The sequence below is a fragment of the Salmo trutta genome, chromosome 15 (assembly GCF_901001165.1).
Source record: "Salmo trutta chromosome 15, fSalTru1.1, whole genome shotgun sequence".
Lineage (NCBI taxonomy): Eukaryota > Metazoa > Chordata > Actinopteri > Salmoniformes > Salmonidae > Salmo > Salmo trutta.
The window spans coordinates 33,171,797-33,196,215 of NC_042971.1; the positions used below are offsets into that span (position 1 = coordinate 33,171,797).

The 24,419-nt window shown below is 41.4% G+C and overlaps 2 protein-coding genes across 10 annotated transcripts in view; one reads left to right on the plus strand and one right to left on the minus strand.

Annotated features, from left to right (window-relative positions):
• LOC115148837 (flotillin-2a) overlaps positions 1–18,097 on the plus strand; it is a 47,609-nt gene extending 29,512 nt beyond the window's left edge. For 2 of the 5 annotated variants that reach the window (XM_029691102.1, XM_029691100.1), the window contains exons 3-11: positions 6,712–6,802; positions 13,031–13,154; positions 13,444–13,562; positions 13,747–13,860; positions 13,963–14,082; positions 14,323–14,537; positions 14,914–15,097; positions 15,360–15,509; positions 16,018–16,056. In XM_029691102.1, coding sequence (XP_029546962.1) covers positions 6,728–6,802; positions 13,031–13,154; positions 13,444–13,562; positions 13,747–13,860; positions 13,963–14,082; positions 14,323–14,537; positions 14,914–15,097; positions 15,360–15,509; positions 16,018–16,056 — 1,140 coding nt within the window. In that variant the 5' untranslated portion in view covers positions 6,712–6,727. Of the gene's footprint in view, positions 1–5,998; positions 6,090–6,711; positions 6,803–13,030; positions 13,155–13,443; positions 13,563–13,746; positions 13,861–13,962; positions 14,083–14,322; positions 14,538–14,913; positions 15,098–15,359; positions 15,510–16,017 lie in introns of those variants that run through there. The other 3 variants (XM_029691101.1, XM_029691099.1, XM_029691098.1) reach the window with 3 other exon arrangements.
• A 280-nt stretch (positions 18,098–18,377) lies between these two features.
• LOC115148839 (T-box transcription factor TBX6L-like) lies at positions 18,378–23,318 on the minus strand. Of its 5 annotated transcripts, XM_029691104.1 has the most exons (6): positions 22,833–23,318; positions 21,537–21,683; positions 21,268–21,338; positions 20,845–20,964; positions 19,613–19,819; positions 18,378–19,392 (listed from the first exon to the last, which is right to left on the minus strand). In XM_029691104.1, exons 2-5 carry the CDS (start codon positions 21,666–21,668, stop codon positions 19,684–19,686), a joined length of 459 nt encoding a protein of 152 aa, XP_029546964.1. In that variant the 5' UTR covers positions 21,669–21,683; positions 22,833–23,318; the 3' UTR covers positions 18,378–19,392; positions 19,613–19,683. The 5 variants fall into 5 exon arrangements, with proteins under 5 accessions (XP_029546964.1, XP_029546968.1, XP_029546967.1 ...); XM_029691108.1 differs by lacking the exon at positions 22,833–23,318 and having other exon boundaries at positions 20,925–20,964; positions 21,537–21,760; XM_029691107.1 differs by lacking the exon at positions 22,833–23,318 and having other exon boundaries at positions 19,613–19,871; positions 20,925–20,964; positions 21,537–21,760.
• Positions 23,319–24,419: the final 1,101 nt, after the last annotated feature.

Sequence of the window (24,419 nt, forward strand, 5' to 3'; positions counted from 1 at the left end):
AGACCTCAAAAATAATTGTAGACCTCCACAAGTCTGGTTCATTCAGGCAATTTCCAAACGCCTGAAGGTACCACGTTCATCTGTTCAAACACTAGTATGCAAGTATAAATACCATGGGGCCACACAGCCGTCATACCGCTCAGGAAGGAGATGCATTCTGTCTCCTAGAGATGAACGTACTTTGGTGCAAAAAGTGCAAATCAATCCCAGAACAACAGCAAAGGACCTTGTGAAGATGCTGGAGGAAACGGATACAAAAGTATTTATATCCACAGTAAAACGAGTCCTATATTGACATAACCTGAAAGGCTGCTCAGCAAGGAAGAAGCCACTGCTCCAAAACCACTATTTAAAAGCCAGACTACGGTTTGCAACTGCACATGGGGACAAAGATTGTATGTTTTGGAGAAGTGTCCTCTGGTCTGATGAAACAAAAATAGAACTGTTTGGCCATAATGCCCATTGTTATGTTTGGAGGGAAAAGGGGGATGCTTTCAAGCCGAAGAACATCATCCCAACCGTGAAGCACGGGGGTGGCAGCATCATGTTGTGGGGGTGCTTTGCTGCAGGAGGGACTGGTGCACTTCACAAAATAGATGTTATGAGGCAGGAAAATTATGTGGATATATTGAAGCAACATCTCAAGACATCAGTCAGGAAGTTAAAGCTTGGTTGCAACTGGGTCTTCCAAATGGACAATGACCCCAAGCATACTTCCAAAGTTGTGGCAAAATGGCTTAAGGACAACAAAGTCAAGGTATTGGAGTGGCCATCACAAAGCCCTGACCTCAATCCTATAGAAATTGTATGGGAAGAACTGAAAAAGCGTGTGCGAGCAAGGATGCCTACAAACCTGACTCAGTTACACCAGCTCTGTCAGGAGGAATGGGCCAAAATTCACCCAACTTATTGTGGGAAGCTTGTGGAAGGCTACCCAAAACGTTTGACCCAAGTTAAACAATTGAAAGGCAATGCTACCAAATACTAATTGAGTGTATGTAAACTTCTGACCCACTGGGAATGTGATGAAAGAAATAAAAGCTGAAATAAATAATTCTCTCTACTATTATTCTGACATTTTCACATTCTTAAAATAAAGTGGTGATCCTAACTGACCTAAGACAGGGAATTTTTACTAGGATTAAATGTCAGGAATTGTGAAAAACGAAATGTATTTTGCTAAGGTGTATGTAAACTTCCGACTTCAATTGTAGACCTACCAGAGTAGCCTAACATCAAAAACAATGGAGAAAATGCATCCCATAACATTTTAAAATGGAAATGGCTGTTCTATCATTCAGTCTACAGTAGCATCCAATGTGTGGTGTTCAATGTAGAACTACATTCCATGAAACTTTAGAAGAAAAATAAAACATGCAGGGCTTGACATTAGTCCTTCATACAAGGTGACTGAAAATGTTTTGTGCAAGAAACCACTTTACAAAATAAAATGCATTATTATTCCCATACCATTTATTACAGAGAACCATACAAATTATGCTACCCTCTGCCTTTTGACTACTTAGCTTATTCAAGCCTGTCTCAAAATACAACACTACCCCTTTTAAGACAAAAAAAGCTCTTTTACCTGACTCATTTTCAAAGATGTCTAGAAATGTATGTTTTGTGCTCTTGTAGGAAGCAGTCGCTCCTCTATTGCTGACTACAAATGACCCATAACTGGGCTAATAATATGAACAAAATGCGCGCTCGTGGCTACATGCAGCTCTCGCTTTTGATCTCAAAACAAGCACATCTACTCACGACCGCTAGTGCTGTAAACACAGTCCAGTTCAAAGTAAATGGCACAGATCCATATACAGTATGGCAATGGTCTATTTGCATAGACCTACTGCAGCTCTGACTGTTTATGCTGCACCGGGCTGTGTAGAGTACGGGCTGAATAGTGTGTGATTCAATAAAATCCTACTCTGATGCGTTCTGCCTACAATAAAATCTGTTACATAGTTTGTTTTGTTTCGGTATGAAAGTGGCTAATATTGCGTGTCACAATTGCCACAGTAAAGTGAAACGTAGATATTGCTAATACATTAGCACCGCATATTGGCTTTGCTTGAGTTACCCTGCCAATGCATTGTTTGGGTCATTTAAAAAAATATATATATATATATATATATATTTTTTTTTATTGTGTGAAAAATATATTTTTTTTATTGTGTGATATATATATATATATATATCACACAATAAAAAAAATATATTTTTCACACAATAAAAAAAATATATATATATTTTTCACAATTTGAGCTAGGCTATATGATCACACCGGTAATAGATCCGTTGTTGTATTACTTGTGAAGCAAAGTTGAGTGAGCATACATTTTAATCATTTGCTTTTTTATTTTACTGGGCTGATGGTACCTGCATCTGATGGTCAGTCTCAGCGGAGGGAGAGCAGCAGACTGAGGGTCTGACTCTCAACATCCCTCCGCTCTCCCTTTCCTCCACTGACACTGACCAAAACGGGACACAGTCTTCCAGCTGATGGTGAATCTCGAGTCGCACCACATTATTTCTGCCTTGTGTACAAATTAATGTTGTTACTCCTATGAACAGAGAGTGAAATATTCCTCTATATAAAAAAAAGCCCAAGCCGCTAAAAATAACAATGCAAGCCTATAGCTATTCATTACTGCTGCAGTAGTTGTTGTAGCGCTGAGTGGAAATGGGAAGAACAAGCATTTTATGGCTTATGCAAAGTGTTGACAGTGCTGAGTAAGAACTTAAACATGAACTCACTAGTCATGGTTTTAAACGTTTTGAAATCTCACAACCTGTAGTTTTCTTTAATGCCTGCTAAGTTACTGCAGACATGGTCATCTGAGCCATCGGGCCTATAGTGCACTTGATTTGCTCTCTGGGCCTGCAAGGAAGCCACCATTTTCCTTTAGACACATGAAATGGTTCAAAATAGCAACAGTTTGCCTACTCGGTGCGCAGAGCAGCTGAATTGGGTGCACCTACCGCCAACAGCCCTAGACAAAAAAATGTAAAATAGGAAAACAAGGCTTTTATCGTAGTTTATTTTTACAGAAGTGTTCAATCTCGTGCTTCTCTCTGTGGGCTGATATTTCTGAGCTGAGCGGTAGTCTTGGCTAGTGCGCGCACAGCTTAGAGGGAACATTGTGTCGGAAGCTTTCCACAGAGCTGCTGGCCCAGGTTGATTCCAATGCTTCCCACAGTTATGACAAGTTGGCTGGATGTCCTTTGGGAGGTGGACCATTCTTGATACACACACACACACACACACACACACACACACACAGGAAACTGTTGAGAGTGGAAAAACCCAGCAGTGTTGCAGTTCTTGAGACAAACCGGTGCGCCTGGCACCTGCAATATCACATAGCACTTAAATATTTTGTCTTGCCCAGTCACCCTCTGAATGGCATGCATGCATAATCCAATTGTCTTGAGGCTTAAATAATTATTTAACCTGTCTCCTCCCCTTCCTCAAAACTGATTTTAAAGTGGATTTAACAAGTGACATCAATAAGGGATCATAGCATTCACCTGGGTTTACCTGGTCAGTCTGTCATGGAAAGAACAGGTGTTCTTAATGTTTGTATAATCAATGTAGATTTGGCCTTATTTTTTAAATTATTTTTCTGCTGAAAGGTGAATTCATTGCCCAGGGTCTGGTGGCAGGCAGACTGAGCAAGGCTTTCTAGGGTTTTGCCTGTGCTTAGCTCTATTCTGATTAGTGAGTTCTTTTTTTTCAGGATAAAAAAAACAAACATTGTCTTTAAGGATTACAAGCATACCCATAACATGATGCAGCCACTTTTATGCTTGAAAATATGGAGCGGTACTCAGTAATGTGTTGTATTGGATTTTCCCCAAACATAACAGGACACTTTGAAACTTCTATTCAGGACAAAATGTTAATAGCTTTTCTGTAGTTTTTGCAGTATTACTTTAGTGCCTTGTTTTTTTTTTTTCTTGTTTTTTTTCTACCTATAGTTGCCCATTGCGAGGCATTGGAAAACCTCCCTAGTCTTTGTGGTTGAATCTGTGTTTTGGCTTGCCATAACAAAGGGGTTGAATAATTATTGACTCAACATTTCAGCTTTTCATTTTTAATAATTAGTATTAAAAAAAATCAAAACACAATTCCACTTTGACGTTATGGGGTATTGTGTAACAATGTCAATTTAGTCCATTTTAAATTCAGGCTGTAACACGGCAAGATTTTTTAAAAGTTAAGGGGTGTGAATACTTTCTGAAGGCACTGTATATCTAGCTGTCTGATAACACGTCCTGATGGAATGGCTTGTCCTGCACTTTGTAAAAACCCAGAGTGCATTAAGTGAATGTTGGAAAAAGTTGTGGGTTCCTTTCGAAACATAGCAATGTTGATGCAAAGAGGACTTGGACCACAAAATAGGTTAATTGAATTGGCAAAAGAGTTGAGGCCTCATTCAAAGGCAAGGGCAGTGTGAATACAAAGAGGACTGAGTTCTTTAGTTTTTTGAGGGGGGGTTTACCCCAGAGTTGACTTAAAAAATACTGAGATCAGTTCTTTTGAAGAGGACTATATTTGAAAACACCCTAAGAAAGAAGATCTCCTAATCTAGCCTGGTCCCTGATCTGTTTATTCTGTTTGGCATGCCAACAATGACCATAGATGTTGGCTTTACAGCACAGATTTCCAGCCTCTAGTTGGACCTCACATATTTCCCATCGACGATACTAATATATTTTTAACACCTTTCCTATAATTTTAGATGATTAAATAAATATGAGAAAGGACATCCACGTATAGTTTTTCTCTGGTGCAGTTTTTTTAAATATATATTTTTTTGCCATCCCCATCTGCATTAGCTGGTAGCCATTAGTTGTTAGCCGTTACCAGCTGGAGAATGGGTCGGGCCCTGAAGGGGGTAACCATAGCTCCCAGCCTCTTCCCGTTAGTGATGCAGCAATCTTATTAGTGTCTCTGGCCCAATGAGACTTTGATCCCTTTCTCCCATAACACAGACAGAGAAGGAGTCAGAGGCCTGGGGAAGTGATGCTGCAGCCAGCCCCTCTCCTGACTCGGTCTCTCTCAGACATGGACACTGAAGCTGAGAGACTGCTAACCTTAACTCTTGTTGATGGGGAGCTTCTGAGGACTCGGCCAGTTTCTAAATGCACTTTCGCTCTGTCAGTCAGTGGATCTAACATTGATTTGATGTTAGTGTTCTTAGCTATGTTGTAGACATAGTGTTTGTGTGTGAGAGCAGTGAAACTCATTTTGGGCTGAATATTCACATTGTATTATTATTACTACTCAATCAATTGCTTTGTTGTCAATACTGTCTTAAACCTTTTCAGCTTGAGATCCAAATGAGAAATTAACAGTCCTCCAACGACCCAAATTAAGAAGAAATGGGGTGTGATTTTATATATGTATTCTCATAACTCACATGCCCAGGGCCCACTTTGGGTCCCGACCCATAGTTTAAGAAACCCTGCTCTAGACTTGTTTAGCGAGCCTCAACAAAGCAGTAGAGATTGTCATTAGGGACTTGCATTTTTGAGTAATCTCTTGTGCCTTAATCTCAGATGTGGTTTTAAGAATGCTGCTGGGTTGACCAAGCCTTCCCTGTGACTCCTGCCCTTTGTCCTAGTTGTTGCTGTCTGTTGTGTTGTGGAGAGAACTGACTGGCTGTGCTGTGTTCCTGCTTGTAATGTAAACACCAGCACACTAGCATTAGATCATTGATAGACTGGAGAAGCCTTTGGTTCCATCTGAAGCTCTCTGACTCTGGGGGTTAGGTTACACAATGGTTCCTTTTTTGCTGTAGAGTCTGGTCTATGGCGTAGGCCTAGACTAGAGATACCGATGCCACTTCCTCCTAGAGTATATTCTCGTTCTAATCCCTCCCCTCTCACCCCTGACCCTACTCTACTGACATCCCTAACAGCTACTGTACGCATATACTACACTCACTGTCCTGCCTCTCCTATTCCTACAACTCTATCACCTGCCTAGGATGTCTCTGGAGATAATGACCATCCTCTGTCGCTGTGAGAATATCGAAACCTTGGAGGGTGTCCCCCTGGATGTGACAGGGGTGGCTCAGGTAATTCTTCAGACAGCCACGAAAAGACTACAAAGACCAGAAAGACAACAGTCGGGCACGGACTGACTGGTCAAGAACCAAACAAAATGTCAGAGGCAAACGGGTGGACTAACTGGCTAACTAATGTCTCTCTCTGTTTTTCCTTCTTTCTCCATGTCATGTTCTCTCCCTTTGCACTGGAAGGGAGAGAGAGTCAGCGGTCTGTCATTAACCTGTTCTATGGGCTTTGCTACACAGCTAACCTCTGTGTTCGTTAACTCACTCCTATGGGCTTTGGCAACAGGGTCCCCATAATGAATGCTCTGAGAAAGGGATGTAAAGAAGGGTCCCACCATTGCTAGCTATTACACTGTTGATAAACAAGTTAACATGACTTGATGTTTATTTCAATATGGTGATTCAATTCACATCACAACTACATTTGAGAATCCAATGATATTTTGAGCTCTGGGAAAAAAGCATTCTATTTCATCCTGTTGCCACATCCCTGGAGGAGGAGTCCTTTGAGTGAATGTTAATATTTTATTTCCTTCACTTTTTGTGTTTTTACTCCCCTTATATTCATTTGCTATCACTTCCCTCCAGAACATGCCTATTTTTATTTTTTCCACATTCTCCACAGGATAACCCTTGAGATTATGACCCTGCAGCCCAAGTGTGAGGATGTAGAGACAGCGGAGGGTGTAGCTATTACTGTCACTGGGGTGGCACAGGTAAAGCACCTACCTACTGTACCACACCTACCTTCTGAGAATGGACTGGAATGCTTCTTTCAGCTCAAGGCGGGTTGGGTTCAGCCTCCATACATCTTTGCATTTTAGTCATTTAGCAGAAGTTCTTATCCAGTGCAACTTACTGGAGCAGTTAGGATTAAGTGTCTTGTTTGAGCACATTGACAGATTTTTTTTTTCACCTAGTCTGCTCAGGGATTCGAACCAGTGACCTTTCAGTTACTGGTCTAACTCTTAATTGCTAGGCTACCTGCCATCCCCAAGGGGGATTGGTGCCATGGCCGTGACGGAGGGTCAATCATTCTCCTGATAGAAGTTATGATGACAGAAGAAATGCCTCCAATTATTAACATTTCATGGTTTCAAACTTGTGGAAGTATATTGTACATGTCTATATATAAAAAAAAAAGTAAAACCTAATTGACTATACAACTAGAAATATATGTCAAGTCAACATTTTCCAAAATGGAGCTGTATGGTTCTTTGTTGCAAGAGTTCAGTTATTTCAGACCCCGTTTACTTTACACTAAACAAGAGAGCCTGTGTAAACCGATATGGTGGAATGTAAGAAAGGGTGTGTCCGTGGTCAAGTGTAATGGAGTGAACACCATACTTCATGTAGTCTCTCATCCCTGGCTGGATACATCATTTTGCAAACAGGATTTGTTATAGATTTCTTTAAAAAAAGAAAAATGTAAACATCTCCGTGCTGCAAATGATTTGACCCATGTATATTACTAATTATAAACTGGGTGGTTCAAACCCTGAATGCTGATTGGCTGACAGCTGTGGTATATCAGACTGTATACCACGTATGACAAAACATTTATTTTTACTGCTCTAATTATGTTGGTCACCAGTTTATAATAGCAATAAGGCACCTCGGGGGTTTGTGATAAATGGCCAATGTACCATGGCTGAAGGCTGTGTCCAGGCCCTCTGTAGTGCGTCGTGCCTATGAACAGCCCTTAGCCGGGGTATATTGGCCATATACTACACCTTCTCGGGCCTTATTGCTTAAATATACCCTATATATTGCTCAAGCAGGAATTATAGTGATGAATCTAATGCCCATGAATATCAGGTGGAACTAGCTGTGGAGAATTATTGACCTTCATATCAAGGCAGAAACAGTCTAGACATTGCTTGTAAATCTCTGCCTTTGAGTCTTCCTTGAAAGGGGTACAAGGGAGCTGAATAAAGTCTGACATGTTTCTTTTGACTCCCAACATTTACATTCTTTTGTGTTCACACTAATTTCCTTTTTGTATTGTAACCTTTTCTCTGTGCCAAAAGCCTGATTCATTTTGTTAGCCCCCCTAGTGCCAATCTGCAGTGAAAGTCTGATTGACAGTGATTTTCAAAGTTATAACTAGCAAATGTTAATTCAATGTGAGTATGCAATTTCAAGTTTCCCTGCATTTTATTTTAGATTTTATTTATTAATTTTCACTGGACATTTGTCTTATTTACGACTAATCTAGTGTATATTGTGTAATTTATTACAACCAATTCAATTACTTCTAAACTTCAGAAGTAATTGAATTTCTAAACTTCAGTAGCCACAAGTTGTACGATGTTCCATTTTCTTACTTTCCCAGTCTGTCTAGTAGGCATGACTACAATGTGCCCACTGATGCAGAGGAAGCCTTAACGCTGCACTTCCCTAATGAGGTCTAAATGATTGGATAAGCCTAAACAAGCCTCCTGTCCTGGTTTCTATGGTAACAGGAGTTATGTGGCACCTGAAGATTAGTCTTTGAAATGTGTTTTTCAATGAGACACTCCCTGCTCAAAGTAATGGGATTGGCTCAGTACAGATGTGGATATACCCACCTTCCTTTTGACCTTTAACACACCCATAGGATGTCTCTTATTTCTCATATGACCTTTTACTACAATGTTGATAGCTCTAGACAGGTGTCCACATGATTGTGAAACTGGAAGAGTGAGTGCTGTCTCTTGGCAACCTCTCTGGCAACCTCCTAAGTGGGCGGCTTCTATTTTAACCAGATAACAGGGCCCTCCCACATAAAACAAAACACAACGAAAGTAGTTTCCCACGAAAGTCATTAATGTGAAAGTAGGTTGTTTCAATAAGCACTGCAGTCAGGAAACATTTGTATTAGTTCCGATCATCAGGCTCATATTTTCTGTGGGTTTTTTTCTCTTTGTTTTGCTTTGATACTCTGCCCACCCTTTTTAGAGTATGCTGGAGGAATCGTGGCGTTAGCAGGGGGGGTTAGGGTGTAAGGGTGGCGTAGGGCACATTTGCACGGGTCCTCATCTCTGTGCTGACCTTTCCTTGGCACAGCTCCCCCTGCTGTCTCTGTCAGGTGGCCTGCTGATGCGTTGGTTGTCTGTCTGTCTGTGGTCGTTTTATAATCAGTGTTATCATGGAATGATTGCCATCTCCCCTCCAATTATACTGTGATTCCTCACAGACCATTTCTGAGTGCATGTCTCATTGGAGTCTATGTCCAGTCACATCTCTCGCCTCAGGGACCAGCTCACTCTCTTTCCTTTCAGCTGCAGCGGACAACACAACCGCCATTGATTCAAAGATTGGTTGAATAGGGCCAATCTGAGGATATTTCATCTGGTGAATCAGTTTATCCTCAACTTTAGCACTACTGTTGTTTTTATTGGTAAACCTGAAAAGAAAATAAGTGATGTCCCCAACATAGCCTCTTCATAACAGGACGGTCTCACTCGGTCCTCATGAAGACCAGGGTGGAGCATTTTCCTTTGATTCCAAATGTCCTCTCCTTGTCAAAACCTCAGAGGGAAACAGAGCATTGGAGATCTACTCTGATTTTCTATTCATGTTTTCCTCGCGTCCTGATGTTTTGAGAAGGAGGCGAGCGGAGAGGAATCAAGGAAATACTTTTGAGATTCACTCCAGATCAGTGTTTTGCGCAGGACAACATTTTCACAACATGACTAATGACTCCAGTCCTCAGTATGAATAGATGTTTCTGAGTGTAGTTTGGCCTTGAGGAGAGTAAGACCGCAAACTGTTGCCTGACGTAAGAAAAATAAGTCACTAAGAGTAAGAGCTCTAGGGTAATCATCTCTTTACTTCTAACCAGCCATGTGAATCATGGCAGGGTTGTCTTACTAAGGCCAGTCATTTAGGTGTGGTTCTGTTTGGTAATACTATCCATAACATGTTACCTGACCCTGGACGATATGATGCATTGGTAGGGAGGTAGGTAAGGGGATCGCTTATGGAAGGGTTGTGTTTTATTCCTGCAGGCCTATGTAGGAAGAATTTATAAATGAGTGGTTATAATGATGTGCAGTTTAGAAATAGAACTGCAGAGTATGTACATATTTTGGGAAATAAAATAAGTATTATTGGCATACATGGCATTTTAAAGTAACTGTCCAGCAGCCAAATGACTGCAGTCTCTGTAATAGCCGTTCAAATAGCAAAATCAATTATTACAATTTTTAGACACATTTTCTCCTTTCCTCCACTCCTAACTGCATTTGCTGCCAAATGAATAGAAAAGGTGTCCCCATTCAAGTCTATGATGGAATAATGGGTGGACTGGTGGCCATTGCGAGTGTACCCATATGAGAAAAGCAGGAAGTGTACCTATCAATGGTGCTGTGATTTTGTTGAGTCAACTAACATTACAAAAATACATTCCATTGCATGAGCCACATCAGTTAACGTAATTTGAATGAACATTCTACATTACCATGAAAATGAATGCATCACAATACCAGGCAGCCATTGCAAGTGTACCATGAGTTTACCAGTCAAATTGCCAGAGTTAGAGGTTCCAAGCCCATTCTATTCATCATTTGCTACAACACCTTTCTTGTTTCAGCAAGGGGCAACAAAGTTTCATTACGTTGTTTAGAGTCCATGTTATCTCAGAAACGGACTCAACCACAGGAGCCCTGCCGTCTTCAGTTGGCTGCTAGTCCCTATATATATATATATATACACACACACAGTACCAGGCAAAAGTTTGGACACACCTACTCATTCCAGGGTTTTTCTTTATTTTACTATTTTTGACATTGCAGAATAATAGTGAAGACATCAACTATGATATAACACATATGGAATCATGTAGTAACCAAAAAAGTGTTAAACAAATTCTTCAAAGTAGCAACCCTTTGCCTTGATGACAGCTTTCTCTCAACCAGATTCATGAGGTCGTCACCTGGAATGCATTTCAATTAACAGGTGTGCCTTGTTAAAAGATCATTTGTGGAATTTCTTTCCTTAATGCGTTTGAGCCAATCAGTTGTGTTGTGACAAGATGGGGGAGGTATACAGAAGATATCACTATTTGGTAAAAGACCAAGTCCATATAATGGGAAGAACAGCTCAAATAAGCAAAGAGAATGACAGTCCATCATTACTTTAAGACATGAAGGTCAGTCAAGTGCAGTTGCAAAAACCATCAAGCGCTATGATGAAACTGGCTCTCATGAGGACCGCCCCAGGAAAGGAGTTACCTCTGCTGCAGAGGAAAATTTCATGAGAGTTACCAGCCTCAGAAATTGCAGTCCAAAAAATGCTTCACAAAGTTCAAGTAACAGACAGATCTCAACATCAACTGTTCAGAGGAGACTGTGTGAATCAGGCCTCCATTGTCAAATTGCTGCAAAGAAACCACTACTAAAGGACACCAATAATTAGAAGAGACTTGCTTGGGCCAAGAAACATGAGCAATGGACATTAGACCGGTGGAAATCTGTCCTTTGGTCTGATGAGTCCAAATTTGAGATTTTTGGTTTCAACCACTGTCTTTGTGAGACGCAGAGTAGGTGAATGGATGATCTCTGCATGTGTGGTTCCCACCATGAAGCATGGAGGAGGGGGTGTGATGGTGTGGGTGTGCTTTGCTGGTGACACTGTGATTTATTTAGAATTCAAGGCATACTTAACCAGCATGGCTACCACAGCATTCTGGAGCGATACCCCATCCCATCTGGTTTGTGCTTAGTGGGACTATCATTCGTTTTATAACAGGACAATGACCCAACACACCTCCAGGCTGTGTAAGGTCTATTTGACCAAGAAGGAGAGTGTTGGAGTGCTGCATCAGATGACCTGGCCGCCACAATCACCCAACCTCAACCCAATTGAGATGGTTTGGGATGAGTTGGACCGCAGAGTGAAGGAAAAGCAGCCAACAAGTGCTCAGCATATGTGGAAACTCCTTCATGACTGCTGGAAAAGCATTCCAGGTGAAGCTGGTTGAGAGAATGCCAAGAGTGTGCAAAGCTGTCATCAAGGCAAAAGGTAGCTACTTTGAAGAAACTAAAATATTAAATATATTCTGATTTGTTTAACAGTTTTTTTAGGTACTACATGATTCCATATGTGTTATATCATAGTTTGATGTCTTCACTAATATTCTACATTGTAGAAAATAGTAAAAATAAAGAAAAACCCTTGAATGAGTAGGTGTGTCTGAACTTTTGCCTGGTACTGTGTATATATTTTATTTTCATGATAGTCTTCATCCATAACTGTCAGTTACACGATTATATCACAGATGGAACAGTGAGCCAGATATTTCACCGGATGTATAAATGTGACTCATCCGGTTGGTGTTACCGCTCACTAACAAATATGGTGATGAGAGGAAGCCCAGTGTGAGGAGATGGAATGAGATGGATTTTTGCAGAGATTCTGCAAATTTTCTCATTGATGAAACATTTATCTCCATACAGTTTTCTGTTTCCAAAACTAGAATCTATCTGTAACAGAGTGGTCTGCGTTTTGTAGACTTTAGCCTTTGCCAAAGTCTTCAAAAAATGTAGTTGTTTAGGAGTGCAAGGGCGAATTGAGTTATTGCACACACACACACTTCAGAGTAGGTGTTCCCTAACGGAAATATGAAAATAAATGCTAGAATGCGCCAATAGGATCTCACTGTGCTTTGGCCACATGAGTATAGGATGAGTCAACAGACAATTAACTTTTAAAAGTAAGATTTTCACTGGACAGTTACTTTTTAAGAAATAACCAATAATCACTTAGAACAGGAATGGGCAACTTTGATGGGGGTGGGGGCCACAAATCTGAACTCATGAGGGCCCACAGTTTTAAAGTAAGTTTGCTTCAATTCTACAGTTGCCCATCCCTGACTTAGAATAACCGTAGTTGTGTCTCTGAAATGCTAACAATATTATCATGCTATCAGCTGACAATGTTGCCTATTACCCTGGCTCCAGGTGAAGGTGATGGTAGACAATGAGCTGCTGGGCTATGCCTGTGAACAGTTCCTGGGGAAATCTGTGATCGAGATAAAGAGTGTCATTCTGCAGACCCTGGAGGGTCATCTACGCTCTATCCTCGGTAGGGACCTTCTGACAGAGACACAGGCTGCTGTTCAGTACTTTTGCGTCTCTGATGACTTTATTACTATTAGGTCATGCTATAGAACTTTTAAAAAGTTTGCAAGCTCTCTGGAAATAACATGCCATGTAATGTACTACTCAGACTTTGAAGTCTCTCTGATATAGGATACTAACAATTTAACAATGTTTAACAGATATTTAAAAAAATCACCAATTCAGATGAATCCATATCAGAGCATCTGTGGTTTGTGACCCACCCAGATACTGACCCCAGGTCTGTGTTCCAGGTACTCTGACAGTAGAGCAGATCTACCAGGACAGAGACAGGTTTGCTGCTCTTGTGCGGGAGGTGGCAGCGCCTGATGTGGGCCGCATGGGCATCGAGATCCTCAGCTTCACCATCAAGGTAATAGACAGGGGCACAGTCAGGTCCTATTTGGGCACATGTCTGGCCTTTTGAAATGTAAATACTCTTAGTGCAGCTTTATACACTCTTGTAGTTCTATATACACTCATTACAGCTATACACTCTTATAGTCACACCACTAGCCACACAATGATCGAGTGCCTCTGTGTTTTGTGCCTGTCAGGATGTGTATGATAAAGTGGAGTACCTGAGTTCCCTGGGGAAGAGTCAGACGGCCGCAGTACAGAGGGATGCCGATATTGGAGTGGCCGAGGCAGAGAGAGACGCGGGAATCAGGGTAAGAAATTAGATTCCCTTAATGCGTTGCAGGACATTGCAGCATTTACTCTGAATGTTCCCTGTCCTCCTCTTCTCACCATGTTGTCTCTGCCCTCTACAGGAAGCAGATTGTAAGAAAGAGATGATGGACGTCAAGTTCCAAGCAGACACCAAGATGGCCGATTCGAAACGAGGGCTGGAGATGCAGAAGGCTGCTTTCAATCAAGAAGTCAACACGAAGGTATCCAACATGGTCATCATTGCTCTAGATTAGGTTCACCATTAGCAGTTAATCGATGACGTCAAATCTAGGCCTAATGTGAAAGCCCCTTATTAGAGATTCATTAGTGCACACCAAAGCAAAAAGTTTTACAACGGATAAAGGACTACCTGCACAAGTTCAGGTATTCCCTTTTCGTTTCAGCCCGTTTGAGTCCATTTAATTCTTGGTGAATATGACCCATGCCTCTTCTCCCCCCAGAAAGCAGAAGCCCAGCTGGCCTACGAACTGCAGGCTGCCAAGGAGCAGCAGAAGATCCGTTTGGAGGAGATAGAGATCGAGGTGGTTCAGAGGAAGAAGCAGATCACCATCGAGGAGAAGGAGATTGACCGCACAGAAAAGGAGCTCATCGCCACAGTCAAGAGGCCGGCCGAGGCTGAAGCCTACAAGATGCAGCAGCTGGCCGAGGGACAGAAGTGAGTGACCAATCACCGAGTGCATGGAAAATAAGGGCAATGTGTATGCTTGTTGGAATTCTGGATGCAAAGCAAGGTGTCATACTATAGGAAGTGAGTGAACCACCACTGAGCCTAGAGTGTCTGCCTTTCAAGTCAACATATGCAGCATACTGGGTGTAAGTTACACCCAGTTAGCCTCTTCAAAATCCTACCCAAAATTCAAAAACCGATCAGTGTCTAGGGCAACTTCATCTCACACTTACAGTAGTAGCTACTTGTATGCTTTGGGTGTGTAGAAGCTTGTCATACTATAGTTTAATGCAATCCAGTCTGCAATCCAATGATGTTATTAGAGTTTAACCCTTCACGTGCCCTCCTGCCAACCCCTGAACAGGATGAAGAAGGTGCTCACGGCCCAGGCCGAGGCAGAGAAGATCCGTCGTATCGGTGAGGCAGAGGCTGGTTCCATAGAGGCTATAGGGAAGGCTGAGGCTGAGAAGATGAGGCTGAAGGCTGAGGCCTACCAGCATTATGGAGATGCTGCAAAGACTGCTCTGGTCCTAGAGGCCCTGCCTAAGGTCAGTGTGTCACGACACGGGCATTTAACGTTGTGTGGTAAGGGGAAGTTGTCACAGAGCTGCACACAAGCATTTGATATAGTTTGTGTCTACTTTTGGACATGAAAAAATACAAGATTTGATCAATATATCAATGTTATTTTTTTGAAATCGCAACTTACCGTTTGATTTGGTTTAAATATGACAACTAGAGGCTGTGTTAGATGAGTTCTCTCTGAAGAACACCCAGGTGAAGAAGGTTTGTGTCATTGTGTTGGTACAGATTGCTGCCAAGGTGGCGGCACCCCTGGCCCGGACCAATGAGATCGTCATCCTGAGCGGGGACGGTGGCCGTGTGACCGGCGAGGTGAACCGCCTATTGGCTGAGCTCCCTGTGTCCGTCAACGCACTCACAGGGGTGGACCTGATGAAGGTGAGAGGGGGGGAGGGGTTCAGTAGAATGTAGAGAGAGATAGCCCATACTCACAAGCACTGCAGGTGTGAACACATTCCATAAATCCAGCCTCCATTAGCTATGTTTATAACGCTGAATCTACACTATGCATAAACATTTGCACATTCGTACACCATAGAAATAAAATGTTGCTGTGAAGTCCAAGTCGAATTGCAGTCATTCCAGAGCATACTCCCTACAGATCCCCACCATGTTTAATCTCTGACTACACTGAGTCTGACTATCACTATCTGTGGTTGCGTCCCAAATACCTCACTATGTAGTGCTCTACTTTTGCAATGGGCTCTGGTTAAAAGTAGTGCTCTAAATGGGGAATTGGGTGCCATTTGGTACAAAGCCAGTTATGTGCAGATATCCAGCGATGGCAATGGGCCAACTCTTGTTGATTGTCACTACGTCAAAGGGCTCTACATTGTTCTAGCTAAGCCTGCAGCTAACCCAGTCTCTCTCTCTTATCATCTCACAGATCCCTTTGCTTCAGAAGATGATCAACCCTCAAGCATAAAAACAATCCTGTGCACCTTGACTCAATACATTTCTTTATGCACTCTTTAAATCAACTGCCTTCACCTAGAAACACTTGAAAACAAGTATAGTTATTTTTTTTTTACTACAATAGTCTAGATGTTTTCATTTTCCTAAATCCCTGGTGCCTTAGCTCTATAGGGCCAGATCATCTGTATGTACCACTGCTTTTTTGTTATACATGTTTGTTTGTTTTGTAGTTACCCCATTCTGTTGTACTAACACTTGTCTACATTGTAGAAAAGGGACATTCATCATGGTTTTCTGGTCTGAAAGGTCTCGTCAGGTCTTCACCTTGTGTCTTCATTGTTATTCTTTTGTTCATTGTGTTACATAATGCTTTGGATGTGCCTGTGGTTTTGTATAGTTACTGAAAGTATTTCAGATATTTCGTCTCAAATGTTACTTTTTTTCATTCTAATGTGCAGTCAGTGCCTGTTTACCAACCAAGTGGCTAAACCTCAGGAAAAGTAATGGTTTGGCAATTCTATAGTGTAGTGATACTACAGTAAACCTCCATTTACCATCTCAATGAGAAATGTAGAAATATTGTCCTCCCCATCCTCATGTCATCTGCCTTGAGAGCAGAAACATTGGCATTCTATCTTATTCTTCACTAGAATCTTTAATTTCATTCTTCATCTTAGGTATGGGAGAGGTGTGCATTCTTAGGTAAACAAGACACAGAAAACATAGACATTAACACATGTGCATGGATCTACAAGTCTGTATGAAGCCATATACTGTCAAAGTTAGCCTTAATATAGAGACCCAGGAGTCCTGTTAGCTTTCCTGATCATCTGGATTACCTCAATCAATCTAAGCTTTAATACTTGTTCTTTCCAACTATTGATACATCATATGCATGATATGCATTTCAGTCTCTTAGGGTAGCCAATGTTGTGTTATATCATCTTATGGTTACATTCTGTTAAATTCTTTATAAACTATTATGTAACTTATCTCTACAGTTTCCCAGACTCTTTACTTTCACGGTTTTACAGGGTGCTGCCAATTATCTTTTTCTAGGAATGCAATGCTGCCACGACCTGTTGACCATCCAATCATTCATCAGTTTTCTCCACATTCCTTACCCAATCTGCTTCAAACACAAGTATACATTTCAGTTTGTTTTGCCACACATTTGAGTTGGACTGTCTTGTTGTGGAGTTCATTTTATGTTGGCTTCATTTTATGTAAATTTGTTGTAGCTTTTTAGGGGAAATCTAACCACTTTCTGAATCTGTGACCTCAGCATCATCATTTTTTCTAATATGATTTTTTTTTTTACAGTAACGTTAACCTGCTGCCAACTGTGGTATATCTCTGGTCTGGGAGAGAAATGTCATTATCTAATCCCTACTGATCACCAAAAGAATACTGTATTTATTTTATTATAATCTCCGCTTGTAAGATTTACATAGTAGTAGACTAGACCGTAAAATTTGAGTGATAAACAGTGTGAAACAGTACTGTAAATGTAGATGGGAACCTGTATTCTGTTTCATGAAATGGCTGGTTTGAATTGTATAAAGTCAGAACACTTCAACATTTCCATCTAGACACACTGATGGCTTTCCCTGGTCAAATTGTGTTTTTGTTCAGCTGAAAAACTCCCGTTGTATGTTCTTTTTTGGCACCTAATTGTTGTGTCAACGCTCTTTCAAAAATGTCTCATGTATTACTATGAATGGATGGTGTAATTTCAGCAGGGTAGAAGCAACTTTCAGATCAGAAAATATACCTTTTGGATCTAGAATGTAGGTGGAAGACCAAACATTGTATGCCTTTATCTATAGAGTATCTGTAATGAAACATGTTTAAATTGATCAACCATTATTGAAATGTATCTATTCAGACTCAATAAATGTTTGTGTGAATTCGTCCATTTTCTAGACTGTTAAATGATACTGGAAAACTGGTCTAGCATGGATATTTTAGCACGTGAACATCACACTCATATCCTCGACTCTGTGGCAAAGTATTATGTGCTGCCCTATAATAAATGTTCTGCCTCCTCATACAGTTTCCTCAGTATTCTTTCAGAGAATTTGTTACCAGTGGCCTGTTACATTATCCTCGTCCCATACAGTATGTGCTGTAGTGGATGTAGCCAACTCTTCTGGCATGACAACGATACAGACACTAGCGGATGGGCTAATGTTAACATCAAAACATCAGGAGTCTAATTGTCATGTTCTATTATTTGATAAGCTACTGTTCTTCTGCATGTACATGTACATCTTGCACAAAATCTCACATGATTTACAATGTCCAGAGAAAACGGGAGAATATGTGACATTCTGAGTTCTAGTTCTGACGTGATGCTTATTATTAGTTCTCTTTACTAATTATACGAATCAAATGTCAGGGCAGAATAGTCTCCAGTTCCTTATCCTAGCAAACCACTTGCCTATCCTACAACTGGAAAATATGTACATTCAAACAACATCTAACATAGCAAAGAGAAATGCACTATACAGTTACCTTGGAATGACTCAATATTGCATTCATTTGTCTCAACTCTACCCAGAGGTGGCACTAGAGGTCGACAAGTTGTGAGGCAAAAATTTCAACGTCAACCTGACCTGTTGTGTTTACTGAACAAGAGATCGCTTTACTTCTCTGTTCATCAAAATCCAAGTCAAGCATAGGTGCCTTATAGGGGTATTCTAGAGAGGAGGAGGGGACTTGAATGTCCACATGGCTATCTCTTAGTGGCCCCACAGAGCCCATCAAGCTGTTCTGGTGGTAGAGCATCATGCTATGGAGAGACGTACTCTGGCCCGTGGTCAGGTAGTGGTGGGTAGGGCTGTGGTGGCCGGAGCTCCCTGTCCAGCCCCATGCCTGGGCTCTCATACTGGGCCTGGGGCTAGAGCAGCTTCCACTGGGTGCTTCCTGAGTGGATCGCAGACCCTGCCCTGCAGTGGATCCTGTTGAGAATGTCAGTAAGGGGCCGGGGGCTGCCGGACACAGAGGAGGAGGGGCTCATCTCCAGGCTACACAGGGCGCTCTCAGGAAGGTTCATCCTGCAGAGCTTGGGGGGGTGGGGGGGTGGTAGTCGAACTCAGCCTGCTGGGGCTGTGGCTGTTTCTGGTGGACCTGGTAGTGGTCTGCTGTGTGGGTGTGGTGCTGGACCACCAGGTCCTCTGTGGTGAGGTGGGTGAGGCCCCACTGGTCTGCTGCTCTATGCCGAGGGCCTCCTGAAGCCAACAGACCATGGGTGGCGAGTCTGGCCCAGTGGAGGGTGTGTGAGGAAGAGAGTAGAGGCAACGTTTGGTAAACCAATATCCTGTCCTCCTTATGCTGCCCAGGGCTGAAATAGAACAGTGTACAGTTTCAGAATATTAGCCTAGTTTATTTATCATAAATACAAACTTGAGATTATCATAATCATTAACAAATCAACATCCTATAATACTGGACTGATAAGAAGGATACTTATGATTCTCGTTCACAATTAAAACCTGATGAGGTAATACACTTTTAAGATTGAAAGAAATGTATGTTTCTGCAAATAACAATCATCATCCTACCTGTCATAGGCCCAGGTACGAAGTGTGTTGTGTTTGTGGTTGTTGTGGGTCCTTGGGTCCTGAACCCCCCATCACCCTTGGCCAGAGGGCAGGGCTGCAGCTCTCCAGTTCATGAAGGCAGAGATGAAGGGGTCAGGGACAGCAGAGAGAGACGTGATGTCATCAGTCCTGTATCCTACTGCACCATGGGAATCCACTGAGCTAGAGCTGGAGATGGTAACATCAGCCTCATCATTTGACTGCACTGGTCTGGATCGTACTGAGACAATAAGGACAGGACATAAAGTGTCTCAGAGAAGGGGTATTGATCTAGGATCAGTATAACTTTTAGATAACAATGGATATGATTACATGGATCCTAGATCAGCACTCCAGCACTCAGTTTATTTAGCATATTTTTCTTACTTACTTTTTTAAAACCCTGCATTGATGGTTAAGGGCTCGTGAGCATTTCACAGTAAGCATTTTCACCTATTGTATTTGTCACATGCACTGAATCAAATCAAAGTTTATTTGTCACGTGGGCCGAATACAACAGGTGTAGACCTAACAGTGAAATGCTTACTTACAGGCTCTAACCAATAGTGCGGGGGAAAAAAGGTATGTGTGTGTGTGTGTGTGTAGGTAAGTAAAGAAATAAAACAACAGTAAAAAGACATTTGAAAATAACAGTAGCAAGGCTACATACAGACACCGGTTAGACAGGCTTATTGAGGTAGTATGTACATGTGGGTATGGTTAAAGTGACTATGCATATATGATGAACAGAGAGTAGCAGTAGAGTAAAAAGAGGAGTTGGCGGGTGGTGGGACACAATTCAGATAGCCCGGTTAGCCAATGTGCGGGAGCACTGGTTGGTCGGGCCAATTGAGGTAGTATGTATACAACTTGATTTGATTTTGATTTCACTTTATGAATACAGGCCCAGAATGCTAGAACAGAGATGACGCATGGAGATTCCTTCACCTTTCACTTTGACCAACTCTTTGAAATGATCTAATATAAACGTTAGAGGATAGGTACAGAACAATGACTACGTACTGTAGATAGCCTACTGGTGGATTGTCTCAAGAGGAAATAATGACACCTGCTGGCTATTTTCGTGAGCAGCTTTCTTTTCAATGTCTGGCAAGATCAACAGACAGCTGGCTTGAGTATCATGGCTAGACTTTTCATATAAAATAGAAATCCCTTATTTTGAAATTAGGTGTAATGTTTACAATTTCCCTTACAGATGTTTCAAACAGGATAAATTCTGTAGGCCGAAGTGACCACCATTGGAAGGTTTTGATTCCATCAGGCGTTGTCTTACATTTCGTTTGTCAGAACTCTGACCTTCCTTTTCTCTGAACCTACAGAGAGAAAGAATTCACATTATTCAAAGTTTATTAGTAACATGATAGTGATGTGTACCAGTAAAGAGTAAAATAACATGGCACTTAATTGATCAGTGAGTCAACTAAGTACCATTCCAATTCTGCACAATCATCATATTTCCCACTGCGCTAACAGGTTTACCAAGAGGAACATATTGGGGAATAGATGATTGATCAACAAATATGATGATGTTATTCTGAGTCATTATTGCATCACTTTCAAGTGAGAGTTGCTGTTCATGTTTCAAGCTACTAGAAGGCCATCTGAAGGTCTCTCACCTTTTTCTGTTCAGCCCGTTGTCACGAAAGCCTTTTGCAAAGGGGTTGTTGTCTATCTTGAGTTTTGTTATCTGTTGGGTAAATTAGCACGCCTCATTAATTATAGTTTTACACATCTCTTATTATGCTCTTTGTAGCAGAAGCATTTGACGTCCCAGATTTTACATGCACTGTCCATATTCACCCTCCAGAGGGCACTCTTATCAACACAATCAGAATACAGTTGTTCCAGTATCTCCTGTGAGATGCTAAAGGTGTCGTGGCCTTACCTCTGAGTTCTGGTAGGCAGTGACAACGATAAAGGCTGCCTCAGGGAAGGTGAAGCGCAGGTAGTCCCCTAACAGAGGGCTGTGGGGGTCTGGAGACAGGACAATCTGCAGGCGGGGCTGGTATTTATGCATGGAGTGGAGAACCACCTGCAAAACATATGATACCTGTTACTAGTATTCAGTGGAGGCTGCTGAGGGGAGAACGGCTCATAATAATGGCTGGAACGGTGCAAATGGAATGGCATCAAACATGGAAACCATGTGTTTGACATATTTGATACCATTCCTCTTATTCCACTCCAGCCATTACCTTGAGCACCATCTCCCCAATTAAGGTGCGACCAACCTCCTGTGCTAGCATTGTAGAAAAGGCAATCATTTTTCATGGACTTTTAATCACACTTAAGTTTACTGTTCCTTGAATTGCACTTTTTAGCTAACTGTCCATTTAATTGCAGGCACCTCTGAGCCATAGAGATCCAAATGTATCAGTCTACAATGGCGCTGCCCATGTTAATATTGCCCTTTGGGTACTAGAGAGCTCTATGCTCTGAGCACACCTGCAACTCATTTCATTTGCTAAATACTTGAATTCCTTTGTCTTTTAGTTTCAGTGCCAGGCAGTAGTACAAACCTCTCCAGCAATCATCCCTTTATTTCTATTATCTGTGCATCACATTAACCAAATATAAGTAACCCACAATATTGTTTACATTTTACTTTCTTTTCATGTTTCAATTGACGTGCATTTAAAGACTCACTGTTGTTTATTAGGTGAAATGTTGAGTTGTTGTCACATATTGATAGAAATGTTTGCATGTTGGAAGGACCTCATTTATACCTTGAAATGAATCTATTTGTAAAATGCTTTGGAGAGTTTTAATTACGATTTGACTGCTGGCTCTGAGATTGTGTTGGAATGTGACAAGTAATATTGTTTATGATGTAAAATATGCTGATGCAAATATGTTCTGTTTATTTTTAGAACACAAAATCTATGGAAATGATCATGGATTATGTTTGATTAGAGGAAATAAACAGCAGCAGACTCTCTCTAAAACGAAACCTCAATTCTCTCCCAATCCTTGGCCTCTAACCGGGACACCTGTATTACCTACCTCACCCACTGCATTCAAACTAGGCAACCTGCCAAAGCAAGTATGCCTGCCAATACATACTCTCCATCTCATTCCACATGGTGATATCCTCATATCTGCAGCAGTATCTGATGTATTTACAGAGGTATCTGATATGAAAGTAAAGCATATATTACTGCGTCGTATCACCAAACTTAACATTCAGTGGTCATCATCTATTGCAACAGTATCATGGTGACATGGCACTTTTAGAGTCACAGATAGTGCCAGGGTCTTCCGTGCCAAGCCTTGCCAGGCTATTGGAGTTGAGGGTGTTGGTGAGTTTGCTTGTGGAAAGAGACTGGGCACTGCATCCACCTCTCCCCCAGGGAGGGTGAGTTTGGGTGGATGAAGAAGCGGTTGGGAAGGTGGGGCTCAGTCATACCACGCACCACCCAGCGATCCCTGCTCCACTGCACAGGACAGATGTATATAGTGTCAATATACATGGATAACACAGTAACAAAAGCACCTTCTGCTGTTATTATACAAGCATACATTAGTAAAAGCTTATCAATCTCTATAAACACAATCCATACCCTGCAACTGTTTGTTAAACATGGTCGCTGTAATATTCATGTGTAAAAATACTGAATTATAATTGGATGCATTTTACCTCCATATCATACTCTGCTATGATTGGTTAAGACCACCCAGATGGTTAGGTCACCGTCAGTTGATCATGGTTGGAGATAAGTGAACATGCCAGTTGTAGCTAGCTAATAAAGAGCTACGTTAAGAAATATCCTGTAGTACTGCATTTTATTATTTTGTACAAAGCGTGCAAAACAAGACAGTAGCCAATAGATAACAAAATAGAAATAAACATTCATGCTGAGAGGGGTATGTGAGGTAGGCCTACCTTGTATTTGTTATCATCAGACTAGACCATGTCCATCATCAGCATGTACTTTCCCCGAGGATTTAACCCTGTCACAGTGACTACGCAGTTTGGAAACATGCGCCTATAACATCAGGCGGTAAATTTGAACTAACAGGTCGCCTCAATCGCTTATTCAATCACATAGAGCGGCAGGATAGACAATACAACTTTTCCATGAAATTATAATGGTAAATTGTCATTATGAAAGAAACATATCATTTCTCTAATAAACTTCCAACACAGCATAACTCTTTAAAAGCATTTCTTCTCCCAAAAAATGACACAGCTAGGACAAGGGATTATTATAAATGGCTACCGGTAATTATTTATCATCCATCCACACATTCTACCTTCCTGTTTCGGTGATATCTCAAAACTGTTCCCATAGCTCGCGACCCTGGAGCGACAAGCGGACTTGAAGATTTTACCGCTGACGTTCCAAGAACTGCGTCGCCGAACCGATCCTTCCAATCTAGTACAATATATTTATTTGCGTCATTCAGGACAAGTTTAGCCTATTTGGTTATAGATTATTTCCACAGGCCTATGACAATAGAGTGCATATGCTAATTATACCCCTCTCAATAGGAAAAGAGCAATAACTGTATTAGAAGGCTCAATTAGGACCACTTGAACACTATCATGCAACATATCCAATAACATTTAGTCATGTTGTCAAGGTCTATCCATGAAACACAAACATACCTGGTGGACAATCGTCGTAGTTCTTGGACTGAGAGTTGTATATTACCAATCCCACAAAGTATGACTCCAAACACCCAGAAAAGGCTACTCTCCTCGATGTTATCCTCACAAATAATCCTGATAGGTATCAGTCTGGTGTTTTCTGTAAGGACCTTAGTG

Bases quoted from the DNA above. Each gene is read 5' to 3' on its own strand.
- LOC115148839 (XM_029691104.1), bottom strand. From the start codon at position 21,668: ATGCATAAATACCAGCCCCGCCTGCAGATTGTCCTGTCTCCAGACCCC. The intron at 21,339-21,536 runs GTAAGGCCACGA...TTTACCCAACAG, and splicing joins CTGCCTACCAGAACTCAGAG to ATAACAAAACTCAAGATAGA. The intron at 20,965-21,267 runs GTGAGAGACCTT...TTCTCTCTGTAG, and splicing joins AACGGGCTGAACAGAAAAAG to GTTCAGAGAAAAGGAAGGTC.